The sequence below is a fragment of the Ascaphus truei genome, chromosome 13, assembly GCF_040206685.1.
Source record: "Ascaphus truei isolate aAscTru1 chromosome 13, aAscTru1.hap1, whole genome shotgun sequence".
Taxonomy (NCBI): domain Eukaryota; kingdom Metazoa; phylum Chordata; class Amphibia; order Anura; family Ascaphidae; genus Ascaphus; species Ascaphus truei.
This window is the reverse complement of record NC_134495.1, coordinates 15,550,707-15,577,022: the sequence shown is the minus strand read 5'-3', so window position 1 is coordinate 15,577,022 and position 26,316 is coordinate 15,550,707. Positions and strand designations below refer to the sequence as shown.

At 45.4% G+C, this 26,316-nt stretch overlaps 2 protein-coding genes across 6 annotated transcripts in view; both read right to left on the bottom strand.

Annotated features, from left to right (window-relative positions):
- RIMBP2 (RIMS binding protein 2) overlaps positions 1-3,199 on the bottom strand; it is a 175,322-nt gene extending 172,123 nt beyond the window's left edge. For 3 of the 4 annotated variants that reach the window (XM_075568667.1, XM_075568668.1, XM_075568669.1), the window contains exons 1-2: positions 2,979-3,199; positions 535-767 (exon numbers count right to left, since the gene is read on the bottom strand). Coding sequence is in view for 1 of the 4 variants with exons in the window: in XM_075568658.1 (XP_075424773.1) it covers positions 2,979-3,014 (36 nt within the window). In the remaining 3 variants the exon portion in view is untranslated. The remainder of the gene's footprint in view (positions 1-534; positions 768-2,978) is intronic. The other variant, XM_075568658.1, reaches the window with a different exon arrangement.
- A 1,529-nt stretch (positions 3,200-4,728) lies between these two features.
- Positions 4,729-26,316, bottom strand: part of STX2 (syntaxin 2) — a 40,734-nt gene continuing 19,146 nt past the window's right edge. Inside the window, exons 6-11 of one of the 2 annotated variants that reach the window (XM_075568655.1) lie at positions 16,798-16,906; positions 16,066-16,139; positions 15,836-15,973; positions 12,482-12,592; positions 11,302-11,430; positions 4,729-10,107 (exon numbers count right to left, since the gene is read on the bottom strand). In XM_075568655.1, coding sequence (XP_075424770.1) covers positions 11,347-11,430; positions 12,482-12,592; positions 15,836-15,973; positions 16,066-16,139; positions 16,798-16,906 — 516 coding nt within the window. In that variant the 3' untranslated portion in view covers positions 4,729-10,107; positions 11,302-11,346. The remainder of the gene's footprint in view (positions 10,108-11,301; positions 11,431-12,481; positions 12,593-15,835; positions 15,974-16,065; positions 16,140-16,797; positions 16,907-26,316) is intronic. The other variant, XM_075568656.1, reaches the window with a different exon arrangement.

Sequence of the window (26,316 nt, the reverse complement as noted above, 5' to 3'; positions counted from 1 at the left end):
AGACACTTAACCCCTTGCATGCCAAAGACATCAGCAAAGGCAGCCAAAAGGTTGAAGTGCCAGTTTAAAAAAAAAACCACAAAGCATTTCATAGATTGTCAGCTCCTTGGGGTAGGAAACTCCTCTCATTGTCTCCATTTGTCTTAATATAGATGCACTATTTTGTCACACAATGTTATTGTCCTTCCTCCCACATTGTACTGCGCTGCAGAATATGTTGGCGATATGCAAATAAAAGATTAATATAATAAATGTCATTAACTTCTTTAATCCCTGCACTGCCCTTCTTGGCAGCAGAGGGGTCAAATAAATGTACCCACCAAAAAACGCTTTTCTGGGGGATATTAACAGCTGCCCTGGTCCCAGGGGTTTCACAAGTTATATTACCTCTGAATAAGAGTTTTGCAGTCTTGTATATTACAATATCTGTACAGAATGTACATACCACACTATTTCATATTTTTGTTAATTCAAAATACCGATGTTGGAGCATTTAAGTTGTGGAATAAGTGTACTTCTTAAATAAATACTTACGGTTGAGAATAAGACCTGCAGAAGACCCTATCCCGCTGCAGGCGTCACTATTTGTGGGTAACCCACTGGAGCTGCATGACTACTGAACCCAACTTCCAAAGCCCAGGAATAGCTCGGTAATGAGTGACCTCCATCCGTGTACCAGACTACTACAGATATGTTGCATTGTGTTACATGCAGGCTGAAATCAGAGCCTGCAATATGCTATTATCCTTCCTGAGGGGTGGTGCTGCCTGTTTAAAAAAAAAAAAAAAAAATACTCAGATCAACTGTGTCCTCATCAGCTAATACAGATTATCCCCATCCAGGTATAGAAAGTCATTTCCTGGCTTTGCTTAGCAGATATTCCACTTCCTGCTCCACTTCATAAGGGCATTCGACATCCAAAACGTTATCTTAAAGCAGCAATACTGCATCCCCCCTTTTCTTATTTGTAAAACATGTGGCAATGTAGAAGTCTACATTCTTACCTAAGCTGGCAATCATTTGGGGCTCCTGTTATAAATGTGTCGAAATGATAATGGTGTTACCAACACAATGACTGCTTCAGTCAGAGTAACTGAGCAGCTACAATGTATCCTTATATTGCTAAAGGTAACATTATCTACTGTTACAGTTCACAGCTAAAACTGCTGGGAATATTGGCAACAAATGATCACAGTGTTGCAAAGATCTTGCACTGCTGGGGAAGTGCGCTAAAACCTGCTATAGAAATCAAAGTGCTTTAAAAGCAGCAGTTCAAGCAATATCCTACATGTGTTTCTTTTTTCTTTTTTAAATAACTCAGCTCTGTACTATGAGAAAATACTTGTATCATTTAAAAATGTTTAAAAAAAAAATGTTTTAAAGACATTTTTAATGTTTCTAATGTAGGAAGCATTTCCAAAGTGACAGCCCCCTTCCCCTTCTGATAGGCTCTGGCTCTTGAGCCCCGCCCTCTCTCTAGCAGTGAACCAATTGTATCTAGTAACTGCCCAGCCAATCATATTCCAGGACTACATTGCCCAAAATGCTGTGCAAGAATAGAATTAAGTAGCCCCGAGCAAGCGATTGATTACGGGAGAACGGATCGATCTGCAGCTTAGCTAATCATTTGTCAGTGTGCAGATTGTATTGATGCACATATTGAATGGGGATTTTTTTTTTTTTTTAAACGGCAGCTTGTACTGCAGCTTTAAAACTCATTAAAAATGGCATTGCGTTTAATACAAAATTTAAAAATGCAGTATTATCTAATACTGCAGAGCTGATATATAAATAATAATAAAAAAAGATTTCACATGTTTTGCTGCTTTAATCATAGTGCTAAGAAATGAGCATTGTTTACCATGCATTCCCCTTATGTGTGCAAGATTGAAAAATTATGCAGTCAGTTTGATGTTACCAGTATGTTTTTTTTATTAGTATAATTTATCTTAATCAGAACTTGGGTTTTAAGGTGGAAACCATGAAATATGATATTTCTGTACAACATTCCTCAACGCTTTGGAGACACAAATATATATATATATATATATATATATATATATATATATTTTTTTTGTAACATACAAAGTGCAATTATGCAACAGTTGACTTAATCTTTAATCAGTTACAACCTAAGGCCGCGTCCATACTCCTGCCTCTCATGCTGAGGCGCGCTCCCGCTGTGCCTGGCCAGCGCATGCAGGCGCTTTTGCCTGGCTGGCAAGGCAGACAGCGCGCTTGCGAGGCGGTACTTGGGACACTTCCCCCCTCTCCCAACCCCCCCCCCCCCACCACTCAACAACTCACCCCGCTCCCGTCCACATCTGTCCCCCTGCTCCACTCACCTCTCCTCATTGGTTGCTTTGGAGGTCACGTGAGCGGACTCGACGCTCAATCTAAAATTTCACTGTCGGGTGAAAGTCAGCAATCTTCCGCACGCCTGCGGAAGCGTGCGCGAGCCCCTGCTAAAGCCGCTCTCATTGCGGCTGCAGGGGCTCACTGTCGAGCGTCAGCGCCTAAGCGCTGACCATGCCCGTGGCCTAAGAGTTTATGCATTGTTGAACTGCGGTGCTTTTGCTGCCACACGGGCCTGCAATGTATTTGCGTAGTCAGCCTCAATGGCAGCAAAAGGGTTAGATTAACAGCCTTACTTTATGGCATCGGAGCAACAATTGGGATACGGCGGGTACGTGTCCCCTTCACTGCGCTGCTGATCGAAGAAGTTCTGAGCTGCAAATGTTAACTATTGAAATGAATAAAAGTTGCTGCGGTCCTGTCACGTCTCACGGATTTTCAGCCAGTTAACATTTTTACCATCACTTCGACAGTCATAGAGACCAGATTTCTGAATCAGAGCACGCAAACTTCACCTAGTCATTGGAAATGCATCTCTATATAGTCAACACACACACACACACACACACACACACACACACACACACACACACACACACACACTTTCCAAAGCATGTACTTACCATATCCTCTGCGTCCTTGCCGTCAAAAGTGGTCATTTACGTATCCAACTTGCACCCGATTCCCAACGTGCTTGGGAAAGAATAAATAAATAAAACTTCCTATTGTGGCGTCCTAGTTTGCTTTAGATCACAAGCACGGTTTGGTTTGTAGCGTTAAACATGTTTTCGAGTTGACCAGCACATGATTTGTGCTTTGGGACTCTATGTGACACATAGGTTTGAGCTACTCCACAGGTGCGAGGTTTGACCCAGTGCCCGTGCAGGAGGCTCTGTGCCAGGTCTAATTTTAGCATGGCTTATGAGGCTCGTAAATGTAGAGTGCGATATGATACTGATGTAGTGTAATCGCCGAATGATGTCCCAGGCTAGTACCTCCATTACTGACCCACTACTACATCCGATGAAAGAGTTTCAAGACTGCATTAACATTTTCATTGCCAGCGGAGTATTGATGTGAACTGTGTAGCATCACCTTAAAAGGGTAATAGTCAGGTGTTTTTTTTTTAATTCTATTAACAAAATTGATAGCAAATAGAACCAAAGTTTGATTTAAAAGGATTGTAATTGTTCTAGAGCTGATTTTTAACCCATGCCTCCTTTTGATAAACATTAAAATCTCACGCCCCCTCTTAAAACCTATTTATTTTTTTATGTGTGGACATTCGCCAGAGAAGGGCCCACTTGGTTGGTATTGCGTTATGAGCATATACATAATCGGTAATAACAAACGTGTTAAATGAAAAAAAAAAATACCAATGTGCTGAAAAAGGTTCAAACGTTCAATTCCAGACTTCTTTATGTGCACTCTACAGATACTACACCAGTGGTTTCCAACCTTTTTTTGGTTAAGGAACGTCAAGTGAAATCCTGAGGAACCCCTAACCATCTCTAATAACGAGTCTGACGGATGCATTGTAAATTCTTCTGTAGTTGATCCAATTTTCAATTGACCAGAAATTTGCAAGGAACCCTTTAGGGATGCCCGGGGAACCCAAGGATTCCTAAGAACCTGGTGGAAAAACACTGTACTACACTGTACTTTTGTACTAAAATACTAACGTTTATTTTGAAATAAAACACGAACTCACCTTAAAAAACAGGGGGGGGGGGGGGAGGGAAATGCGATATACCACGTGGCATTTTAGTGGCACAGCGGCATCATCCACACACGATGAACTCTACAGCGTAACTCAGAAAAAGATAAAGTGAAGAGAATAGGTGCACGCCGTGCCGGACATGCATGGGCCCCCGGGCCCAAAAAGTTTGCCGGCTGCTCGTGCGCATGCGCGATCAGCAAGTGCCGATCGTGCATGCGCAGTCGGCGAGCAGCAGATTCACACATGCACAGTTGGCAACAAATATGGTCACCCTAGAGAGCGGGCTAAAGCTAGGCCACTGGGTGCACTACTACGCGTCATATGGTGATGCAATAGGCTGCATACTTTCTATACTAAGAAAGCAAGAGGTAGACTAGTTTGTTTTCCAAATAAAAATTATATATTATAATATTGAATATGTTTTTTCAAACTACACACACCTCCCCTGAAATCCTGAAACGCCGCCCTGGGGAGGCACGCCCCTCCAGTTGAGACTCACTGTTCTGGACTGTACTTCTTAACAGTAACTGCACAAATATATTCTCTTAGAGATATTTTTTCAATGATGTCTTTGCATGTTCCGAAGATAATACACATTCAAGTTTGCTTTAAGATATATCTTCACACAAAGGATTGAATTCAACAAAAATCGCCACATGTAAAGTGCATTTTATTAGGAAAATGTATTAGTACATATTATTGGATCTTTAGGTGTCACAGACGTAAAAGGTTAAGTATTGCGCGTGTACATTTTTCTAGAACATACGATACGAGGAGTGTACAACCAGAAAAATAAAAAATACAAAAAGTACATAAAAACGTATTATACATGGCTAGATTACATGTGAACAAGAACATATTACAGACATCTTCAGCTGCCCACGTATTGGGACCGGTTTGAATCATTCTGCCCGATGCCAGCCTGTTCTAAAGGCTTTTTTTTCCTGCAGTTTAGATCTAAAACATTTGTTCTAAAACGTATTGCACAACTCTCCTGAAGGGTTTATGGTCTGGTCTTAGAAATTAGGCTGATGGTTTTAAGCGATTTGAGAAAGGCTGTAAACACAAATTAAATAAAAATAAAATAAAAAAAGAAGGACATTTATAATTACAAGCCCCGATTAATAAAGTGTTGTACCAATATAATTACTTGTATGCTTCTATTGTTATTTGAAAAAGAAATGGCAGGAATGTTCATGTATATTGGTTTAGTTTTATCCAGTATGGCATATTTTGTGGCATTGCTATTGGGTCATTAACTTAACATCTTTGCTGCCAATGCATTGCTGGCCTCTCTGGAAACACAGGGATTAAAAACAAATACGACCACATCTAAACAGACTGCAAGCCTTTGTGAAGGAATGTAGTAACTTCTACAGTAGCTGCCAAATCAGATTGCATATAAAATCAAAACATTGTTTTTCTACCAGTTAATAGGACTGGTGATGCTTCTCTCATGCAGTAACATTTAAGGCGTTCCCGGAAGGGTGGTGGGTACCGTTCAGGGTGTCTAACCTTTACGAAATCTCTTAAGCAATTTGATTAAGCTTGTGATACTTTGTACTAGACCCGACATTCGAGTTCTTCATAGAAAAACTATGCATACAGTAGTGTACATGTCTTTTAAAACATCAAAGATTTCCTCTTTCTTTCTGAAGTAAACAGCAAGGTCTTAAAAGCTCTGTTAACCATCACAATAATTTCATTTACAAAGATCTCTAATGTTGGTCCACTAAAAGGCATCACGACATACATCGAATAGGCTTTCCTCCAGGGCCAAATCTGGCTACTAGAACAGGAATCTCAACACAGGGGTGGCCAACTCCTGTTGGTGGTTCTTGACTTGAGTTGGCCATTCCTGCTTAACCACCTCAGTTACCCATTGACATACATGATAGAAAGTCCCACTTTAGACATCTGCTTTATGTCATTGCCTTTTGCTTGTTTTTAGGGACGGTCAACAATCAGGGCTCCTGTATAGCACTGATCGCAGACGACACCAAAGGGGCTTTAATAAAATAAACGTCAAATACTTTTACCCAGATTTGTGTAATTTTTTTTAAATTTTATTTATTATTAATTACCCAGATGAAACCCCTTAAACAGGTCACTGGAAAGAGTTCACTTTGTTCTTAAGGAGGGATTGCCAATTTAAGCAATATGATGTGAAGGCTACCTAACCTAAAACATTTTACAAATGAGGCATAAAATCATAGAAAATGTCTTTGGAATGTGCGTGAGTAATTCCCAGATGGAACACATATAATGAGCGATATTGGGCTCAGAAGAGTAACTACGTGTTACAGTACATGGTTTAGTGGAAGAGTCACTAACCTCATGCGCACCAATAATTTAATCCTGCCTAAGAGGTTGGCACAAGGCACTTGTTAAAGTCTGCACTGCTATTTTTTTGCTTGTTGTTACCTGCATCAGGGGCTCCCCAATGTCAAACCCCTCACTCCACATTCTCAAGTAACAAGCAGTTTATAATACATGCCTAGTGGGGAAAACAAGAACGGTGGGTTCAGGCTCGTTTCGGCAGACGAGAGGACGTTGCCACTTTTTACTCCCGACGCCGTAACCATGTTTTTCGTTTGTGTGCCAAAATAGGTACCAAAACCCCCAACAAATATCTGGGGATCTGGAAGGGCCCCCAGATGTTGGGGGACCACGGATCACCTAAGATGTTTAAATAAAAAGGTGTTCAAACAGCAGAATTAAATGGTTAACCACAAAACTCCTTTAGAATATGTTTTAACCCCTTCTGTGCTGGTAAATTCTATAACGCACAAAGCAATTTGCTGCGGGTATATTTGAAACTACATGGATTACACGTTGTGATCATTTCAGTCTACCTACCCACATAGTTCTAAGTAAAGTAACCTTCATTTTGGCTTTAAAACCTCAAGACTTCGTTTATTACAAACAAACACCCCAATACCCAATGTTCCTACATGAACTGTGTCTGCCAGTCGATATATGCATGAGGATGAGACACTCAAGGAAAAAAGCCATTTGCAAGGAGCTCATGCATACAAGGGGTTGAAATACATAATACACTTGAGAAAGTCTTCATTAGAACAGAAGTGCATTATTCATGTTTAATATTAAAAACACATTTGATTACACATCGGACTCAGTTACATGTACATCCTTACGTACAGAAAGTTTTTTTTTTTTTAGAAAAGAAGTTAATTTACATCTGTTTTAAGCAGAACAGGCAAAAAGAATATAAGGCAAAGACGGTGTGTTTAGTATTACAGCAAGGTGCGACCTTTATAATCAGCGCAGAAAAACATCATGCTGGCACACAGTAATTCTGTTTTAACAGTACTCGTCCCATTCCATATATATCTGGCTGACAATAATTCCACTTACTCGTATTAGCAAGGGGAAAACGTAAAAAAAAATTAAAGTCACTTTGTACAAGATACGTGCATTATAAAAGAAAACAAAATAATATTTCCCAACTATGCATTTGTTTTAATAATATATTTCTAGATATGTAAAAAAAAAAAAAACCCTTTACAGTTGCTACAAATAGAAATGTTATTTAGTTAGCGTTAACACTTTGTGTTACTTCATTTCAACGACTGGGAGAAACTATTCAGTGCAATGTTTTGATTTACGCATATTGTAGCCATCTGAGGCGAAATGAAACTCACAGTAAGTGAAAAGTATTTCAAGGCACGAATAGTATCTCTGAACAGAACTCTCAATACAAAAAGAAGGCAGTAATAATTGCTCCTGTAGCTCTCTTGCCGACATTCCAGGTCCCACAAGGAGCGGGAAATGTGTGAGAAGCCTCTGTGGTTTGGGCAAGTTTTCGTGTAAAAAAAAAATATAAACAAATCAATAAAAACACCATCGGTATTCTGGATCTGGCTTCTGAATGTAAAGAACATCTTCCGTAGAACGCTACACATTTTGATACCAGAAACATTAATTACCCAGTTATTTGATTTCCTAGTTCCTGCTCTCCCTGTCGTGCTGCAGAGGGATTATTCATTCAGCTGGGATCGTGCCGATCAGGGCATTACCTCCCGGAAACTCCCACTGCCTCAATGGGATTATGGGTGGCGGTGTCCCGATTGGCACTATCAGTTTAATGAATAACCCCTGTTGGCCCTTCTGCAATATGCTGCAAAGCTGCTTTCCCTATAGTGAAGGAAGTTTCGGGAACTGGGAAGTGGCAACAAGAAAATTGGACTTTGGGACCATAAAGCGTGTGAATGGTAAAAAGAAAATTAACACATTTCATTTCTATTAGAGATTTATAAAAGAGGACACACATTGTAAATCTTCACATCTAGGCAGCACATATTAAAGAAGTGACCCCCCCATCCTCCTGTGTAACTAACCTCTGTTATACGAGGTCTTCCAGATCTGAACCGCACTATTCGGAGCTCCGGGGACCCTACCCGTTTCCCGAGATACTTCCTGGTGAAGTTACACGGTATTATTGCCTGGTGTTTTTTCTTTTTTTTTAAAAGGGAGATTTAAATTGTCATCCAATAGGAAGACACAGCCGATGATGTTGCAGCTTTCTATTGGCATGAGATTTGACCGCCATTTTGTTTTCCCTGGGGGAGATTTAAACCCGGTATATTCACTGGTATCTCTGGGACTCGGGGCGGGTCACTGGAGCAGAAAATTCTGATATTTTACTCAGGGGGAACTTCCCAGTTCCCACCCTGTACAGATTGGGGGATAATCACCACCACAACACTAGGAAGAACTGCTCCTGTGTGTTTTCTTTGGGTTTCTAAAGGAATTTGACAAGTGAAATGCTCAGACAATACAACGCAGTGTTTGTTCTTCATGATGTTTGAGGGAAAAAAAAAAAATATTGAAATGAAATGACCATCAAGGTATCAAGAGACTTCACAAGTTGGAATTTATTTTATAGCGATGGTCTTGCTTCGACTACTGAAAAAACAATAATGGAAGGTGTTTGGGAAAGTGTTATTGTTTCGGCAGAAGTTTTGAAAGACTGCTGCACCGTGAAGTCGTGTTTTAGAGCCAGGGGAGCTCAACTCCACTCCTCAAGACCCCCCAACAAGGTCAGGTTTTCAGTATATCCCAGCTTCAGCACAGGTGGCTCAATCAGTGGCTGTGCTGAAGCTGGAATATCCTTAAAACCTGTCCTGTTGGTGGGCGTTGCGGACTGGAGCGGAGCACCACTGTTTGAGAGCATTACATCTACTGTTTTAGTACATTGAAAAGCAGCTAAGAAAAGAAGTCATAGCTCTTATGAACAGTAAGTATTACTTCCTATCCATGTTTGATTATTAACACCTTTGCTGCCAAAGGGGCCTGCAAAGCATTGCCGACTGCTGGGACAGAGAAGACGTTAATCTAGGTCTGGAGAGACTGGCACTTTGAAGATCAGTTCTTGAATGCATACATAGGGTGAAAATGAACCTTAAACATTCCAGGTACTAAGATGGTAAACAATGAGCAGCGTTTGTAAAATGTGTTCAATGGTGAATAAAGCATAGAATAAAATAAGGAATCACATGGTAAACTTAAACGGCAAAGACTATATTATCTCCTCTATTGTGCCAAAGATAACTCCGACCTTCAGAATTAAGTAGTCTTTAAAAGAAACAAATGTAACTATTGTATGTAAGGCCACACTAAAAACGCGTTCTGTAAATTAGTGAGATCATGCTGCTTTTATAAAGAGATGTTCATTTTCTGCCCCATGTAGATTCAGGAATAACCTTTCCAAGTACAGGTAGCAAAACCTACTGTACGGTCCTGCCACACACACAGTACTCACCTGCCCCTTTGTTTCAGAGGGACTCATCTGTGCAAATTCAAACAAACCTAGAACACAGTTCTATTCCCACGATGGAGAATCTGGTACCCAAATAAAGAGAGAGTTTTGGTTTAACATTCCTGGGACGGGAACTTGGGGAGTTGGTTGGCGACGCGTCTCGGAGCGTTTGTTAGGTCAATGTCGTTGCGAGGATGATTGCCAGGATCACCAACAAGATGACCACACAGATAATTATGAAAATCATTTTCTGGAAAGTCAAAGAAACAGTGTTAAGTTTGAAGAAAGTTCCATTCGTAACACATACAAAAAACACAAGATTTTACTAGGTCTAAACAAAAATCACTTCACTTTCCTGTGCCTTTCCTATAACCAGGGTTTGAGGGGGCTTGTGGAATCCACAATGTTGTGCATTCAAAACAAAACCTGCTGAAAGCTCCTCTAGTAATGAAGATTTTAAATAAAGTTGTAAAACCCATCACCGATGACAAACACCCAGAAATCCTTCACCAATTAGGTCCACAGCAGCAACACAATTACCAAGTTAGCAGGGCAAACTGTCTATTACCATCCATACACTAACCAAGCTATTAAAATGCGCTATTTATATAGCCTTATGATATTTTCTAAAGAGATTCTTTACCTCCCACTTTAGCACTTTGGATGCATCCTACTTGTACATTTGTACTTTGGACAATTGTGGATAAGTTTTTTTTCCCTCACTCTAATTTCTGAGCAAACTAAAAATACAAGGATTTTCTGTCTTCCCCCAAGCCATGGAAAATATTGAATAAATATAGGGAAAACTATTAAATCTACTGCAACTGATGACCTGACGTTCTTCAAACTGCTTATACTGTAACAGGGAAGCAATCCTGACACAATATACATAGGAATTTTAGCAAACCCTTTTGCCTATATCACAAGGATAGAGTGGGTACGACAGTGTTTTTATTGTTTTACAAAGGGGGACATCACGTTAATAAATAGAATTAATTAGATCCAAAAATAGATGGGCTAGTTCTCTATACTTGAACTGTTAAATGTCAACAATTTCTACTTTCCTGGTTTCCTTTTGTCCAATTATGTTATTGTGGAAGCAGACCACCAGATGGCGCACTAAACATCACAATTAATTGATACGTGCAATGCGCTCATATACAGTAGTTCACACAATGAATGGCAACATAAGCAATACATGTGCAGATTAGCAAGCATGGTGAGGCTATAACAAGAGACCCTGAAGAACCGCAAATTATCCTTGTGTTGTCTATTATATTTATATTGAATAGAACGCAAAGCAGCTTCAAATTCAATTGAAACTTTAAACTGAAAGATTGCTGCACAATTAAGTCGAGTGATTTGTTGACTATTTTTTTCTCCCCGCGAGTACTCAAGGTCTCTTGCAATAAAACAAAAGAAAATTAATGGATTTGTTACTTACTGCCGCATTGGCAGAGGTGCACGCGTGCTGGAAACAATTCAAGCATCATTTAATGCCAACTGACAAACCAATAATCAAGGCAATTAAGCCAATCGCCACCAGCGCTATAATGGCAATTATCCATTGTTTCTGTTAAAGAAAAGTAAGTTACATGAGTATGGTCAGAACATTTCTCGTTCAGCGTCTCTCCATGTGCAAAAGGGGCAACCTGCTGCTCCATGAGACAGAACAGTAACGCATGGAGTTAAATATAAACATGCCTGCATTCAGTCAACTTAAGGCAATCAGAACTTGGAAACATTCTCAAAGAACTGGAGAATCATGCAAAAGCTCAGGCTAGCAATAGACTCATGGTCACCAAGGACAAATGCATACAATAAAAAAATTAAAATGCAATTTAGCATTCATGAGGTTAATCAAAGAATGTTTCTACGAATTAGTTGCAGCGACGGAACAGGTTCTGTACAAAATGGACAATGAGGTTAAAAACAAAACAAATGATGATGATAATTTCACATGGTTTGTGCAATATCTGGTGTGCTTTTTTGTCATTGGACTCCAGCAAACACTGGCAAAGTTATTTTCCTCACACATTTTACCATCCTTGCAAAATGACATGTTAACGAGACCTAGTAACATAATGCATACAGAAGAACCGTGCTCAACTAGACTGATCTATGGGTAATAGTATACTTCTACATTTTGTTTTGTAAAGTTCGTATGAACCTAGCCCCCCCGGAGACCCCCCTGCCACCTAAACATTCTTGGGTAATTGATATGTAATGGACCCATTAGGGTATCCCTCAAAGTGTATCCCTTTCTGTTAATGTATGAATGTACAAGAAATGTATTACCCTGGCACCTGCCCTCTACACCCACCCTTCTCTTACTTTCTGTACCCCTTCCCCACTAAATCCCAAAATCAATCAATCAAATACAAGTTAAAACAAAAAAAAATTATGTATGAAAAGAACCAGGAAACCCCTTGCAGGCGTTCAATATCCAAAGCAGGAGAATGTGTTTTATTTGAATGATATAATATTCTTATACTTTTATTTCTGCTGGACTCGTATCCAGGATGACTGCAGTGTTGGTACTGCAATGCATAGCACTTAGCAGTCGCATGGTAACTTTATTCATGCATATAATAGTGTACAGCACCGTGTTCCATAGATCTTACCCGGCGAGACTTGCTCTGATATTTCACAGCCTTTTTGGTCTCCTCTTTGGCGTGTTCAACGTAATCTGAAGCGTTCGAGACATTCGTCTCAATATTGTTAATCATTTCGCCCTGGGTCACAAGACAAAGATGTTAAAATGAGCAGATAAAAACGGCCCCGTGAATGATGACAGAGCTGGATGCAGAGGCAAGGACTTATTTTTTTGTGCATGGGAATGAGCAGGAAGGAAGGAAGAAAGCAAACAGGGAGATCATCCGACCTATGGAGGGGAAATGGTGAGGACAGGCAAAAATGACCACTGGATTACAAAAACAAGACACAGATCAGGAGAGAGTGTGTGTCTGACCTTGGAGTGAACATGCCATGTCAAATTGCAGGAAATCCCAGCTGTGTGTATAAAAACAATAAATCAAACTGCAAGCACTCTGAAAAAAATAACCTCTTTTTGTAGACTTCAATACTGAACATGCCTTTTTCTGTGTAGTACTTGCAAGGTTGATTTATAGAGACACAGAAGCTTTGTGAGAGATGTCTCCTCTCCCCCTCCCCAAGCCACAGTGAATGTTTAACACCTTCACTGCTGGAAGGGCCAGCAATGTGCTGCTCTGCTAGATAAGCAGACATTTTATTAGTGCTTTCTGTAGCTATAGGACAATGATCTGGTGGTTCCCTTTGCGTGTTTGGAGTTGAATTCATGTATTATGCATTCTGTAGGTGCAGAAGTTTTGTGTCTCGATAGGAGACGCACAAGAAGCATCCCATGTGTAGTCGGTTTGATGGGACAGCTGCAGATTGTATTCAGAATTTGAATATATTATAGCACTACAGTATGTCAAATGATTGATTGGTAAATACAGGAGTCAAATCAGATTTGGCCACATGCCATGCTTCTTATTATAGGCAACCATGTTTAAAGGACATTCTTTTGGGTTGAAAATGAAAAATGCTGACAAATGGCACAATATGTGATCTATTACCTGGATTTCTGTCCACCAGCAGGTACAAATCAGCAAGAAATTGCAAAGCGTTAAACAGTTTATCAATATCTCTGGATTCAAATCTACTTTGCTACAGTTCTACTTCTTTATGGCGAACACAGGAAACTATTAATTAATATGCCCTCACTGGCTAATTGTGCTAGTACTGCACAGCGATTTTAAACATTTAAAGCTGCAGTTCAGTCTTTTTTTTATTTTTTTACTTCAATAGTTTCATGTGTGCAATCTCTAATTAGCTATAGAACTGTATAGCTGCAGGTCAATTCGTTCTCCATGTATTGATAGGTCGAAATTTGGTGACATAATTAGTGAAGGGATCTGTTTTTCTTCTGCTTCTTTCTCAGTGGAAGCTCATGAATATTCATGAGCACTCCTGCACTGACATGTGCAAGAGGGAGGGCAGTGCTGACAAAGGGGTGTGCCAGGGCTTGTGACAGGACATGAAGGGGCAGTGCCTTAGCAAATGGTTGTTAAAATAGAATACAAGAAAATTGGTATTTCAAAGTTGTTGTTTTTAAAACAGAAAATGCTAAAAGTATTTTTTCTTACTACAGAACTGATTTATTAAAAAAAACACACATGCAGGATATAGACTGAACTGCAGCTTTAATCATATTTCTCCAATTGTAATCCTTTATTTCTGCAAACACCGTTGGTGCCAGTGAAATAAAACTGGTATTGTTTAAGTACAGTGCTACGGGAACCTTGAATTTCAGGTCACAGCAGCTTAGGACTTGGCTACCATGTCATGAGGTCTGGCTACCCAGGTGATGTAGTTAGCTAGGCCATTGGCTCGTTTGCCGTCGGGCTGTAGGGAGGGAGGGGGAGGTGTTAAAACAATCCGTACGAACGCCCTCTAAAACGGGGAGGACAAGAAAGGGAGACAATTCACGTCAGTGACGACCTGATCATGGGATCGCGATATGCAGGAGGGGTGGTGGCACTCTGGTGCTTTGGTCCTGCCGGCACTCTAAAGGTTAATTTGTATCCAGAATCGTCAGAAGAGATTACAAAGTAATAATTGGCGGCCAGAACACAGGTCGATAAACTTCATCCCATGGAGCAGTGGGTCTAACAAAGGGGGTTTAAAAAAAAAAGTGCAGTTCCCCCAAATACCCCCCTATTCTGAAAGTGAGCTCAGTGTAATGCCCTTTGAAACAGATTATCAACTGGATTTAGAGATTTCAAACCATTTTTTATTTTATTTTTAGTTTTGATTAAACAATGTTCTTTGGGTTTACTAATGTCTAAGTGAAAGGGGATAAGCAGCCATATAAAACAGAGGATTTGGTCTAAAACATTTTTAGGAATAACAGCTAAAAAATAAAAAAAAAACGGAGGTGAAAACAGAACACCATATTGTACAGTATCGTGAAAAATATTAAAAATATAACCATGCCGGCAAACTGCACCTTTAAGATGGTGCTAGATCACTAAATCACTGTTTCTTTGGTCAAGATCAAAGAAAATATAAAATTATAATACAATGATAGCCTACCCTGAACAGAAATACAGCTCAACCCCCTTATAACGCTGTGCTTGGGGTCCAAAGAACTGGATCGCGTTAGAAATAATGTACAATTGTATGCATTGTACAATAAAGTATTTAAGACACCAATAATCGTGTTGTAAAGTATTCATCAATACGAAAATTGGTTGCCACGCTTGCATCACGTTATAAGCGGATTCGCGTTGTAACAGATCGCGTTATAACGGGGTTGAGCTGTAGTACCACAACCAAGATCAAAAATATGATGCCTGGGATAACTATTTTGTTGACGTTTGCTATATCCAATAAGACAATAGTGATTGCCAGAAACGAGATGCTAACTTAACCCAAAATACAGCTGTAGGTTGTGGTACATGCATATGTCTGAACTTTTATTAAGATCAGAGTACAAAAAAAATTTACCATATTCCTTTTATAAAAGGGATGGCGTAAAGATCTCCATACAGGACTCGGATGCAAGCTTGTACTGTACAGCCGGTCCTCGCTTGCCCAACAGAATGTGCCCCGCAAACCGCTGTGGGATAACGGACCGTCGGATTGCGGGTCCATGTTAATCCGCAGTGGTGAGCGGCAGATAAGCGGTTCTAACGTCGGATAATGTCTCCAGCGGACTGCATTATGCGGCGTCGGATTGAGGGCCCTTGTTAATCCGTGGCGGTGAGCGGCGGATAAAGCATTCGACGGAAAGCGGGCCGTTGGATACAGAGGACCACCTGCACGTTGCCGGGGTAACAAGTGTCGGAAGGTCCGCTCTCTTTAAATGTAGTTGTTGGCAAACGGAAATGATGTAGCCGATCATATGCAAGTACAAGGTGGTTTGAGTAGACCACCATGGAAATAATTACCTGAGTCTCCACCAACATGGCCATGTCCATGAACATTTCGTGCAATTCCCGTATGCTGGACTCCAGCTTCATGATATCTTTGTGACGGGATTCTATCTCATTCAGAGCCTGTCTGGTGATCTGGGAATCTGAAATGATCTGAAAGACGAGCACAGATAGCAGACCAGGTCTTTGCCACGAGTACCGAGGGGAGAGGGAGACAGAGGGAGACCGACCCGCTCAGTACTTACATCTGATGTAAATATCGAAGGGTTCCCGCTCTCCAACATCTCTTCCAGTTCATCGTCTGTGGTTGTTTTTCCAGCTAAGAAAGGACAAGACATGGTTAATCCCTTGCAGCCGGGGGCTTCCTATTAAAAAAAGCGCCCAAGGGACCAAGATGCACCATTTCTCATAGTTGGTGGTCCTGTCCAAAAGGTTTACAAAATCTGGGTTCAGATTTTTGCTATTAAGAAAGTGACCGGTATAGATACCCCGCATGATCCCTTTGAAGTCCTCAAACAAAAATAAAATGTGTGAATTCCTAGACACTCTTGGTCACTTATTACCCATATGCACATGGCCACTACATGTGCCATCACAAATTACTGGACACAAATGGACCCTCCCCTCCTTTAATATGAAATGCCCAAAAATGTATGATGACATGCTGATGGAAAGACCCCACACCTATGGAATATGTGAACCAGAAGAAAAATATTAGACATTACCAACATCCACAGAGTTCATGTCACAAGCCTTTTTGGGCAGGGATTCAGCGCACGTGTGCCCTTCCCATTTGGTGCCCCTGCCCGTGTATTTTATTGTAAGTGCGCGTGTTCTATAACGTGCTGCCAATGGTTGCCACTTTGTAAACAAACAGCCATGCATACATCAGGCTTAGTTTGATTGCACAGCAAGTAATAAAATCGGATTTTTCCCAGCAACTAAAAGGAAAGAAAAAGTGTGTGTCGCGGTCTTACTTATTTCCAGCTGGCGCTGTATCCGTCCTTTACTGCGCTCCCGAAACTGGGTTTGAGTTTCATTGTACTCAGTCATTACTTCCACAAATTTTCTCGACAATACTGAATGCTGCAACACAAACAAAAATACAAGTTCTAATAATAACAACAACTTTATTTTATATAGCGCCTTTTCCCCCAATGGGACTCACAGCATCACAATTACAGTATAGCGCGCGGTACGCAGCACATAGAAATGTTACAGACACAGCCCCTGTCCAGATGAGCTTACAATCTATAGTTTTGATGCCTGAGGCACAGGAAGATAAAGTGACTGACCCAAGGTCACAAGGAACCGACTCCGGGAATTGAACAAGGTTCCCCTGCCCAGGAGCCGCAGCGTTCGCGCACCCCCTCTCCAGTGACTCGGCGTCAAATGACGTCGCGGGTCACGTGATGTAACGGCACGTTTTGACGCGTCGCAGAAGACCCGACAGAGAGCAGGTGAGTGAGTTACAGAGGCCTGACGCGGCCCGCGCCCCCCCCCCCCATGAAATTATCCTGCCCCCCCTGGGGGCGTTCCCCCCAATTTGCACACCGCTGGTTTACAGTGTGTTTCTTTACTCACTGAGCCGCTCCTTCTACTGCAACATAAAATTCAGATGTCAAACCACAATGTATTTTCCAGGATAGGCTGTCGAGATCCACAAACTTTTCAAACAAAATTGCGAACCAATCAAAATTTGCCCTTTTTTTGCCAAAGAAAAAACGTGCAGAAGTTTGTAAGCAGTTCACCAAATAAAAGACAAAGTCCATGGCACATCCTGTAATCATTTTTTTGCCGAGAGACAAAGCCCTATTTCAGTTACATAATCTTTCAAAAGTAGAAAATCCTTCACAAATATTGTTTGAATAGATTGACTGGTGAAATCCCCCAATTTGGTTAGAAGTTAGACAAGTTTGAACTGATTTAGCCAGAACTAGCAACATTTTCAGAACTATTGGGCTAAAAAATAAACTTTTTACGAATATTAGGGCTTTTTGTGAAAAGCTTGATTAAAAGCGATAAATCTCGGAAAGTTCCCACATCGCTAGAAGGCCGTACAAAGACGTTTATATATATATATATATATATATATATATATATATATAACAAAAAGAACAGAAAGCGCACGACCCATAGCATAAAATCTATGACATTTATTGACAAAGGATAAAAGGTTTCGAGGAAACAGGCTCACTCACAAGGAAAGCGTATATATATAGGCAAAATGCGACAGGACGTTTGCAGCGTCATTACTGGGGGACGGTGAATCGTGGCCGGATCGCGTCTCCAATGCTGCAGGAGGCTATCAGCATTGTATACTCAATAGAGCTTGCTGTGTATGCTGGGACTTTCAAGCCAAGCACCCAGGTCTTCCCTGAATTGTGTGAGGACATTTGAGGAACCTGATTTTCGCTGCCCGCGGCTTACCAACCCGATGAGGCGGTGACTATATGTGTTCACAACAGCCAATATATATACGCTTTCCTTGTGAGTGAGCCTGTTTCCTCAAAACCTTTTATCCTTTGTCAATAAATGTCATAGATTTTGTGCTATGGGCCGTGCGCTTTCTGTTCTTTTTGTTGCAGATTTTGTCTGGATTGGTTCATCCTACTGAAAGCAGCCCCCCCATCCCAGCTTGGATTCTTGTTTCATTAACTGGATTTTCAAAAGGACTGGTTTTTCTATATCTATATATATGCTTTTTTGTTCTTTGTTGATGTTATGTTTGAATAATATTTGATGTGTAGGTTTGTGTTGTTTCTCTATGAAGCATCTTTATATATATTTTAAATAGATATATTATATATTTAAATCACAAGGCGCTGCTTGTGATATATATATATATATATATATATATATATATATAATAACCCTGTTCACTTAATATAACTGTATTTGAAACCATGTACCAGTCATCATAACTGTGCCCGGGACATACTTGAAAACGAGAGGTAACTCTAAATATATTACTTCCTGGTAACACATTTTATAATAAAGACACTGGTGTCCGAAATAGAAAATTCTGGTGCGAGACCCAGATCCACTTCCGTGCAGCCTATATATTTTTTACTCTTGGCTTGTAAGGTCTGTACATCATTCTCCTAAAACACAGTACCTTTCACAGTGGAGGTGAAGCGTAAAGATAGCAATGGAGGTGCAAGTGCCCGCTAGAAAAGGCCTGCAGTGTATTGCAGGGCACAGGTGAGCTTGCAGTTGTTGGGAGATGAAAAAACAGCTTCTTGACTAATTCTCAGTCAATATAATGTGTGTCTCCAACCACCTTCTTCCTCTTGTGCATCTATTCTCCCACTTCTAAGACCAACACTTATCTGAAACATTGTACTACACAGCCTCTGCAACTCACCCTAACCCTATCCCTTGCCACATGTTCTTTGAAAAGTGCAAAATCCTTTACAAATCTTGTAGTACTCAAATGTTTCATACATTCATGTTGCCCCATGACATGCCCCAATGCCATCTTAATGCAGCGTTTTTCAACAGGGGTTCCTAGGAACCCTTTGGTTCTCTGCAATTTTCGGGTTATTTGAAAATTGTACCAAATACAGAAGAATTTACAAGGCATATGGATCTCAGACACCTTATTACAGAGGGTTGGGGTTGCGTATTTAAAATAATGGTTTTAAATTGGTTTGTAAACTTGGTGAGGTAAAACTTGGGAGGGGTATGGTTTATTCGGGCTGCTCCCTTTAGTCGTATGTCACAGTGTTCAACAAAAGTTTGCACAGCCAGAGCCCTCTCTCCCCTCCTCCCTTTATCCCACGCTGTCCCTATCAGACCGCCAATAAAGATAAGGATAAAGAAAACTGATTGAATTCCCTAGTGTATGGAAAGGTTCGTCAATTTGTTATTAATTTCCCCCCCACCCCCCCCCCCCCCCAAAAAAAGGGCAAAGCTTTGCTGTTATACTTGTTTAGTCTTATCCAAAAAAGGCATAGCTGTGAACTGGTATTGAACTCCTTACGTATTGAATATGAGGAACTTCCGGTGCTGTTCTCCTATTGGGAAATGAAAGTAAGCATCTTTTAGATCCACTCAAGACATCCGATATCCCTCTTCTACAGCTTTAAGAATAGATCTGAGAGTTTGTTTAGAATTTGTCTTTTTTTTTATTTTAGAAACCGGTTATCTAGTATTGCACAGAAATGTTGCGTCCTTTTGTACTAAATATGATATAATAAATTCCTTCCATCACTTCCCCCCCAAATCATCTCTTTGCCCTTTTGACATTACCCAAGTGTTTCCTTTTTGTTATTCAGTACCCTCTGGGAATTATCTGCAACACCCTGTGACCGAGCGGGTCCATACTTCTCTGCCATCTTTGATGAGCAACTGAGCCCTCTTTATTTCAAAGATTAGTTGACTCCCTTCAAGAATCCTCCTCTTCCTCAAGGGCACTGTTTCCCTATCAGGGTGCCGGGTCACCTAGGGGTGCCCAGGCTAACCTTAAGGGTGCCCAGTAAAAAAGCTCATTAGAATGTTATTTTAGTGAATCAACATGAATGCTGCAATGTTTAGCTTAGTAGAAAACCTGAATTCTACATTGTCATTTACAAACCATAATTATCATAACACCAACTGTAAAATGATATTGTAATTAAATACTTGTTTTTAATTTCTACCCAGTTTGATTGAAAGTGAAATAAATGTGAGTTAATAAAATGATGGTATATATATATATATATATATATATATATATATATATATATATATATATATATATATATATATATATATATTTCTGAAAGCACTGTATGTTTGTCTGCATGGCCTGTGTCCCTAGCGGCAATCTCATTGGTCCCTTGGGCCGCCCGCCCCCCACACCTCTCATTGGCCTGAGGCGGCGTGACGGGCCAAAGGTCCAAAAAAAAAAAACACACACACACACCTCTGTCCTCTCCCCCCCCCATCACACTCACCTCCCCCCCTCCCCGGTGCTCCACTCACCTCCCTCCCGCTCCACTCACCTCCCTCCCGCTCCACTCTCTCCCGCTCCACTCACCTCTCCTCCCTCCCACTCACCTCCCTCCCACTCACCTCCCTCCCACTCACCTCCCTCCCCGGCGGGGGCACACGCGGCCACCTAATAGGCGCCCGGAAGCCGCTCCACTCACCTCCCTCCCGCACTCACCTCCCTCCCTCCCACTCCCTCCCCGGCGGGGGGACACGCGGCACCTAAGATGGCAGCGCCCCGAAGGACCCCCTTCCTCCCTCGCGGACTAACTAAGATGGCGGCGCACGGAAGGAGAGGTGACGTGTGTGTGTGTGTGTGTGTGTGTCTCACTGTGTGTGTGTGTGTGTGTGTGTCAGTGTGTGTGTGTCTCTCTCACTGTGTGTGTGTGTCTCACTGTGTGTGTGTGTCTCACTGTGTGTGTGTGTGTCTCACTGTGTGTGTGTGTGTGTGTGTCTCACTGTGTGTGTGTGTGTGTCTCACTGTGTGTGTGTGTGTGTCACTGTGTGTGTGTGTGTCACTGTGTGTGTCTCTTTCACTGTGTGTGTCTCACTGTGTGTGTGTGTGTGTGTGTGTGTGACACTGTGTGTCACTGTGTGTGTGTCTCTCACTGTGTGTGTGTGTGTGTGTGTGTGTGTGTGTGTGTGTGTGTGTGTCACTGTGTGTGTGTGTGTGTGACACTGTGTGTGTGTCTCTCACTGTGTGTGTGTCACTGTGTGTCTGTGTCACATGGGGGGGGGACAGGAGGGGAGAGAGACGGGGGAGCGGAGAAACATACAGGGGGAGTGGAGTGGAGAGGAGACCCGGAAATTTTAACCAACCCACCACCCTCCTGTCCACTGTCCCCCCCCTCCTCCTCCTCCCGTCCACTGTCCCCCCCCCCCCTCCTCTTCCCGTCCGCTCTCCCCCCCCTCCTCTTCCCGTCCGCTCTCCCCCCCCTCCTCCTCCCGTCCGCGCCCCCCCTCATGCTCCCGTCCGCGCCCCCCCTCCTGCTCCCGTCCGCTCCCCCCTCCTGCTCCCGTCCGCTCTCCCCCCCCCCTCCTCCCGTCCGCTCTCCCCCCCCTCCTCCTCCTCCCGTCCGCTCTCCCCCCCATCCTCCTCCTCCTCCTCCCGTCCACTCCCCCCCATCTCCTCCCGTCCGCTCCCCCCCCCTCCTCCTCCCGTCCGCTCCCCCCCCCTCCTCCTCCCGTCCGCTATCCCCCCCCCTCCTCCTCCCGTCCGCTCTCCCCCCCTCCTCCTCCCGTCCGCTCTCCCCCCCTCCTCCTCCCGTCCGCTCTCCCCCCCCTCCTCCCGTCCGCTCTCCCCCCCCCTCCTCCTCCCGTCCGCTCCCCCCCCTCCTCCTCCCGTCCGCTCTCCCCCCCCTCCTCCCGTCCGCTCTCCCCCCTCCTCCTCCCGTCCGCTCCCCCCCCTCCTCCTCCTCCCGTCCGCTCCCCCCCCTCCTCCTCCCCCCGTCCGCTCTCCCCCCCCTCCTCCTCCCGTCCGCTCTCCCCCCCCTCCTCCTCCTCCCGTCCGCTCTCCCCCCCATCCTCCTCCTCCTCCTCCCGTCCACTCCCCCCCATCTCCTCCCGTCCGCTCCCCCCCCCCTCCTCCTCCCGTCCGCTCCCCCCCCCTCCTCCTCCCGTCCGCTATCCCCCCCCCTCCTCCTCCCGTCCGCTATCCCCCCCCCTCCTCCTCCCGTCCGCTCTCCCCCCCTCCTCCTCCCGTCCGCTCTCCCCCCCTCCTCCTCCCGTCCGCTCTCCCCCCCCTCCTCCTCCCGTCCGCTCCCCCCCCCTCCTCCTCCCGTCCGCTCTCCCCCCCCTCCTCCCGTCCGCTCTCCCCCCTCCTCCTCCCGTCCGCTCCCCCTCCTCCTCCTCCCGTCCGCTCTCCCCCCCCTCCTCCTCCCCCCGTCCGCTCTCCCCCCCCTCCTCCTCCCGTCCGCTCTCCCCCCCCTCCTCCTCCCGTCCGCTCTCCCCCCCCTCCTCCTCCCGTCCGCTCTCCCCCCCCCTCCTCCTCCCGTCCGCTCTCCCCCCCTCCTCCTCCCGTCCGCTCTCCCCCCCCTCCTCCTCCCGTCCGCTCTCCCCCCCCTCCTCCTCCCGTCCGCTCTCCCCCCCCCCTCCTCCTCCCGTCCGCTCTCCCCCCCCGTCCGCTCTCCCCCCCCTCCTCCTCCCGTCCGCTCTCCCCCCCTCCTCCTCCCGTCCGCTCTCCCCCCCTCCTCCTCCCGTCCGCTCTCCCCCCCCTCCTCCTCCTCCCGTCCGCTCTCCCCCCCCCCTCCTCCTCCCGTCCGCTCTTCCCCCCCCCCTCCTCCTCCCGTCCGCTCTCCCCCCCCTCCTCCTCCCGTCCGCTCTCCCCCCCTCCTCCTCCCGTCCGCTCTCCCCCCCTCCTCCTCCTCCCGTCCGCTCTCCCCCCCCTCCTCCTCCTCCCGTCCGCTCTCCCCCCCCTGCTCCTCCCGTCCGCACTCCCCCCCCTCCTCCTCCCGTCCGCACTCCCCCCCCTCCTCCCGTCCGCTCTCCCCCCCCTCCTCCTCCTCCCGTCCGCTCTCCCCCCCCTGCTCCTCCCGTCCGCACTCCCCCCCCCCTCCTCCTCCCGTCCGCACTCCCCCCCCTCCTCCCGTCCGCTCTCCCCCCTCCTCTCGTCCGCTCTCCCCCCTCCTCTCGTCCGCTCTCCCCCCCTCCTCCTCTCGTCCGCTCTCCCCCCCCCTCCTCCTCCCGTCCGCTCTCCCCCCCTCCTCCTCCCCCCGTCCGCTCTCCCCCCCCATCCTCCTCCCGTCTGCTCTCCTCCTCCCGTCCGCTCTCCCCCCCCTCCTCCTCCCATCCGCTCCCCCCCCTCCTCCTCCCGTCCGCTCTCCCCCCCCTCCTCCCGTCCGCTCTCCCCCCCCTCCTCCTCCCGTCCGCTCCCCCCCCTCCTCCTCCTCCCGTCCGCTCTCCCCCCCCTCCTCCTCCCCCCGTCCGCTCTCCCCCCCCTCCTCCTCCCGTCCGCTCTCCCCCCCCTCCTCCTCCCGTCCGCTCTCCCCCCCCTCCTCCTCCCGTCCGCTCTCCCCCCCCCTCCTCCTCCCGTCCGCTCTCCCCCCCTCCTCCTCCCGTCCGCTCTCCCCCCCCTCCTCCTCCCGTCCGCTCTCCCCCCCCCTCCTCCTCCCGTCCGCTCTCCCCCCCCCCTCCTCCTCCCGTCCGCTCTCCCCCCCCGTCCGCTCTCCCCCCCCTCCTCCTCCCGTCCGCTCTCCCCCCCTCCTCCTCCCGTCCGCTCTCCCCCCCTCCTCCTCCCGTCCGCTCTCCCCCCCCTCCTCCTCCTCCCGTCCGCTCTCCCCCCCCCCTCCTCCTCCCGTCCGCTCTCCCCCCCCCCCCCTCCTCCTCCCGTCCGCTCTCCCCCCCCTCCTCCTCCCGTCCGCTCTCCCCCCCTCCTCCTCCCGTCCGCTCTCCCCCCCTCCTCCTCCTCCCGTCCGCTCTCCCCCCCCTCCTCCTCCTCCCGTCCGCTCTCCCCCCCCTGCTCCTCCCGTCCGCACTCCCCCCCCCTCCGCACTCCCCCCCCTCCTCCCGTCCGCTCTCCCCCCCCTCCTCCTCCTCCCGTCCGCTCTCCCCCCCCTGCTCCTCCCGTCCGCACTCCCCCCCCCCTCCTCCTCCCGTCCGCACTCCCCCCCCTCCTCCCGTCCGCTCTCCCCCCTCCTCTCGTCCGCTCTCCCCCCCTCCTCCGCTCTCCCCCCCCCCTCCTCCTCCCGTCCGCTCTCCCCCCCTCCTCCTCCCCCCGTCCGCTCTCCCCCCCCATCCTCCTCCCGTCTGCTCTCCTCCTCCCGTCCGCTCTCCCCCCCCTCCTCCTCCCGTCCGCTCTCCCTCCCCCTCCTCCCGTCCGCTCTCCCCCCCCCTCTTCCCCCCCCCCGCTCTCCCCCCCTCCTCCTCCTCCCGTCCGCTCTCCCCCCCCTCCTCCTCCTCCCGTCCGCTCTCCCCCCCCCCCCTCCTCCTCCCGTCCGCTCTCCCCCTAGCGGGAAAGGGTCTCTCAGCTAGTGTGTGTGTGTGTGTGTGTGTGTGTGTGTGTGTGTGTGTGTGTGTGTGTGTGTGTGTGTGTGTGTGAACTGAAAACTGATAACTGAAAGCAAGTGAAGAAAGAGTGTGTATGTGTATCAGTGTGAATAAAAATGAATGGAGAGCCCACATTATAAACAGTGCTCTACACAAGGTGTGTGTGGAGTGAGAGGGATATAAATGGTGTGGGTGGGTGTGGAAATGTGAGAGTTTGTAGCACAACTAAAAGTGTGTGTGGATACTATGTGGTCCCTATTGGTGTATATGGATGGAGAAATAAGGAGTATTAGTATGTGTGAGAGACAGCTGTGTGTGTGTATTCACACTGATACACATACACACTCTTTCTTCACTTGCTTTCAGTTACCCTTTGACACCTCTAGACATTAAACACATCCACACCGGGGGAAGGACAAGCACAGATAACATTCCAAGAGACACCGGTTTCAAGTTATCCTTGCTTCATTCATTGTAACATCGCCAGAAGAAGAGATCAGTGTATCTCGAAAGCTCGCACAAATAAAAGCATTTCGTTAGCCACAGAACGGTATCATCTATTTATTTTTTGATTATTGAAGCTCGGCTAACACGGTACTGATACCTCTACATATATATATATATATATATATATATATATTTATTTGATAAACACTGTTCTAGGATCACTAAATTCTAATTTTGGCCTCCAGTGCAGGAGGATTGTCTTGTTTACAATCTCCCACTTGTAGCACCTCTGACTTTTTCTGTCTGACTGCAGTGTAGAATGGTAACATCTTAGTATTCTTAGGGTTAAAAAAATATAATAATAAAAAAAATAAAAAATAACACTTTTGCCTCCACACCCTTTTCAAATAAAAGGTTTTTAAACGGTAGTGTGCATAACTTTTTTATTGATGCCTCAGCCATAGCACCCTTCTAGCTGCCACAGCTAGGCCCATGGATTTTGCCGCTAATCGTGTTCAATCAAACTATGCCTCTCAGATATAATCCACTCAACGTTTTATTTCTGCTAGGGCATTAATAATTGCTACTGTTTGTACTACTTTTCCCAATGCCTCTTCAATATTTGTTCCCCAGATTCTGAGTGCTCTTTAAAACGGATGCCACGCCAACACAGGTTTCCATGCTGTTCCGAATGCATTATTTAGAAAGTAGTTTATTTAATACGCCTGTCCATGGCGTCCTTGAATAAAACTGCATTCTCACCCAGTCTAGTTGTTTTTCGTCCAATTCTGGAAATGGCAGTATCTACTTTTGACGTTACTTCCCAAATCCAACGTGCTTATCTGGTTGTGCCCATTCTGCTCAAATCATTGCTCTTTAGTCTATGAACCAAAAAAGGTTTTTGCCTCCTTTGTGCAATTACTCAGGTCTAAAACCACTCAGCCTTTTTAAGCAGTTCCACCAGTTCAAGATCAAGTAGACTAGAAGAAAAAATATATATGTTCTCCTTCTGATCCACTCATCTGGTCAATCTTCAATGTTTTTGATGAGGAATCTGCCTTTTTAGCTAAGTTTCTTTGAGACTGATTTTT